The sequence below is a fragment of the Chinchilla lanigera genome, unplaced genomic scaffold (assembly GCF_000276665.1).
Source record: "Chinchilla lanigera isolate Chin_1 unplaced genomic scaffold, ChiLan1.0 scaffold00162, whole genome shotgun sequence".
Lineage (NCBI taxonomy): Eukaryota > Metazoa > Chordata > Mammalia > Rodentia > Chinchillidae > Chinchilla > Chinchilla lanigera.
In genome coordinates this window covers 273240-276963 of record NW_004955563.1, presented here as the reverse complement: position 1 = coordinate 276963, position 3724 = coordinate 273240, and the positions used below count along the sequence as shown (strand labels likewise).

The 3724-nt window shown below is 35.3% G+C and overlaps 1 protein-coding gene across 1 annotated transcript; it reads right to left on the bottom strand.

Moving 5' to 3' along the window:
* Positions 1–2176: 2176 nt before the first annotated feature.
* On the bottom strand, positions 2177–3115 carry LOC102010104 (olfactory receptor 7G2-like). Its single transcript, XM_005413199.1, has one exon. The coding sequence runs from the start codon at positions 3113–3115 to the stop codon at positions 2177–2179; it is 939 nt and encodes a 312-aa protein (XP_005413256.1).
* Between the last annotated feature and the right edge of the window lie 609 nt (positions 3116–3724).

Genomic DNA, 3724 nt, shown 5'->3' with positions numbered 1-3724 from the left:
GACCTTTGGTCATATAATCAAGTAAGTTCCATGTCATATTTGTTTGTGATAACAAATTTATTTTGTTTGACTCTTACAGTAATTAAGACAGAATACAGTGATACAGATATGGAGACATAAGACCACTTGAATAGAAGTGAGAAACTACAAAAACTTTAAGTCATGAATAAAAATTTTATTTATTACAAATGTGTAGTTAGAATGAATATGTATTATTTCATAAAAAATATAAGGAAATAAAATATATGTGGCATTTTTTAATCATACATGAAAGACAAAAGTAAATTCCAGGTGCATTTATGCCTCAAATATAGAAGATATAACTATAAAACTATTTTGATGCAAGTACAGATTAGTTAAAAAGGGACATATTTGACATCAACGCACTCAATAAAATATACATAAATTTGATTATGATAAAATCAAACATTTTTATTCAGCAAGAGCACATTACAAATGAAAAGTAACATAAGCCATATTCCTAATGAAGAGATTTTCAGTGGAAGGAACTTACAAATTTATGGTAAGAACTCTTATGAACTTGTGAGAAAAATGACAGTTTGGCAGTAATAACACAATCAGATATTTTACAAAGGAAGAAAATTAAATTATACATTATATGGAAGGAGACTTTGCAACTCAAATAAGAGAAATATAAGTTCAGTTGAATAATATTTTTTATACCCACTGGATTTTAACTGTAAGTGAAAATATATGCTAGTAATTCTTTGGTTCATCAAAACATCTTAATGCATGTAGTTGTACATTAGTTCAACAACTTAGAAAAACTTGAGAAACTCACTGGAAGATAGGTGATCCTACATATTCAATATCCAATATCCAATAACTTTAAAACTGTGTAAAACTTTCATTGTGAAAGTGTTTTTTTATTTCCAACAGGAGACATTTACAAGATTATTCAAATAACTTTATTTATGACTCCAGAAAATATGGACTGGTGTTTTAGGTCAGAGTAGAGTTCTTTCCTAGTGTGACTGAGAGCTTAGATTTGACCCATAACATCAAAAGACAACAAATCCACAGAATCACACAACTAATTACTGAACATTTCACCAGCATGAGAGAAAACAAGTGTATTGTGATTTCACCATGCATAATGTAAAAAAACTATATGGCAGAATAAGTCAATAAATCCAAATTTTACCCACAAACAGGTTTCACTCTCCAAGGGACAATGATGCAAATAATCGTAAACAGAATTCCTAAAGTCACATTACATTATTTAATAAGATGAAAAGGGAAAAATTCATTATACTTACATAAAATAAATTTTGTATTGATATATTCAAGGGTGATAAAAACATGCAGTTAACTTCAATGCTATCAGGCAAATATCATCAACCCTTGGAAATTTCATAGGATTCAAAATATTTCAAGAATATTATTGAAATGATAAAAATGGAATGCAACATATCTGTTTATATATGGGAGAGAGAGAAGGAAGATGTGAGAGTAAGATTCTGTTTTGTTCTTACCCTAGTGATAGGCATGTACATTTTCATTATATTACTCTAATTTTAATACTGAAGGCACATTTTATTGCATAATATATGATCTTTGACCAAATAAGTTTGCTACCAGACCTTATATATTCCAGATTTCAAACATTCTCTATGGACATTGTTCTGCTTTTCAAACTTGAGGTGGTATTAGAATCACACAAATGTGACATCTTTTAGACGTCTCTCCAAAGAAGGTTCAGTCAGTGGAATTTGTATGCACAGGAGCCTTCTGAGGCATACTTCTTCCAGAAACTCTATAGACATCCACAGAGGAAGCGCCTGGGTGGCAGAGTGGGGAGCTGTCCTCTGTTGTGGTGCTGAAGGCTTTTCATGGCTCCCTGCTATGCCCTCTTGTCCAGTGATGGATTTTCTTGTTGCTGCTCTAACTCTCCTGTGAGCTTCACATCATTTTCACTCCCACCCATGCAGACATGATTTTTACTTAGGTATTGCTTTTCTGCTTCTCCTAAATGGATCATCCTTAATCCTGACAGCTTCCCTATTTTCTTGGCTGTTTTCTTTTAAACCTAACACATTTCAAAAGTTTTTCTCCCCAGAAAATGGGTCTATTCTAAAGACAAATGAAAAATTTTACACAATGGTCCTAAATAGTCACTTACATTCATTCAGGAAGTGGTTTAAATTGGTGATGGTCACCCCCAAAATTCTGTCTTGCTTATTATTTTTCTCACAGCTTTCTTCATATCTTTGTTCCTCAGGCTGTAAATAAATGGGTTCATCATTTGAGGTACAACTGAATACATCATCGAAGCCACTGCAGACGTTCTGGATGAGTCAGTAACAGCAGAACTAATGTACACACCAAATCCTGTCCCATAGAATAATAATACCACTAACAGATGAGACCCACAGGTAGAAAAAGCTTTATATTTTCTGCCAGGTGATGGTACTCTCAAAAGAGAACAGATGATCTGAGAATAAGAAAAAATGATCCCAGACAGAGAACTACCACCCAGAAGGACAGACAAGAAATAAACCAAAATATTATTGATGAGAGTGTCAGTACAAGCAGGTTTGATGACCTGAGCAAGTTCACAGAAGAAGTGGGGGATTTCCAGGTCTGTGCAGAAGGACAGCCGCAGCACCATCAGAGTGTGGAGCAGGGCATCCACAACTCCAGTGGACAGTGAGACCAGCACAAGCTGGAAACAAAACTGGGGGTTCATGATGACACTGTACATTAGAGGGTGACAAATGGCTACATAGCGGTCATAGGCCATTGCTGAGAGTAGACAGTTTTCGAAGACAAGAAATGCCAGAACAAAGAAGACCTGGGAGAGGCAGGCTGCATAAGTGATGCTCTGGCTCTGGGACTGGATGTTCACCAGCATCTTTGGAAGTATGCTTGTGCTTAAACAGATGTCAGTAAATGACAGATTGCAGAGGAAGAAGTACATGGGCGTGTGGAGGTGGGAGTCAGAGCTGACGGCCAGGATGATGAGCAGGTTCCCCAGGATAGTGACCAGGTACATGGACAGGAACAGGCTGAAGAGTAAGGGCTGAAGTCCTGGGTCATCTGTCAGTTTTAGGAGAACAAATGGTGAATCAACTGTTTGGTTTGTGGGTTCCATGCTATTATGAATCTGATGGGAAAAATGGATGAGAAGAAAATGAGACCTGTGAAACTTGGGCTGTAGCAGCATCATCTGGTAACTTGTTAAAATGCTGAGACTTGGATTTAACAGAGATCTACTGATAATAAATTCAAAAGTTGACGACAAAACCTCATGATTTAACAACTTTTCCACATATGATAAGGTTTGAGAGTCCTTGCTAGAAAAACTGCATCTTCTCTGCTGTGAGCACAGTTGCATTAAAATACTTCTGTCCACTTATCCTTCCTTCTGTTCTTTCTCTTCCTTGTCTCCCTCCCTGTATATACTCAGCACAACTTTATCAAGCACAAAATCTCTCACTTGTTTTGCTCGGTGCTGTGAATGAAATAAAAATATATTGCTTTATTTTCTCAGAATTATTTTGTATCTTCAAGTAAATATAAATACAAAGATTAAATCATGAATTGTGTGTCATCCTTAGGGAATATTTTTCCTTATATGGTTTGTGGCATATGAGTAAGACCAAAAAATGTAAGTGAATGGAAGAAAACTTGAAAATCACAGACTTCTAAAATGTATATAAATTATAATTTGTTTGTGCCCCAAAAACAGACATACAAAATA

Excerpts from the sequence above, each read along its gene's own strand:
- LOC102010104 (XM_005413199.1), bottom strand. The coding sequence starts at position 3,115 with ATGGAACCCACAAACCAAACAGTTGATTCACCATTTGTTCTCCTAAAA.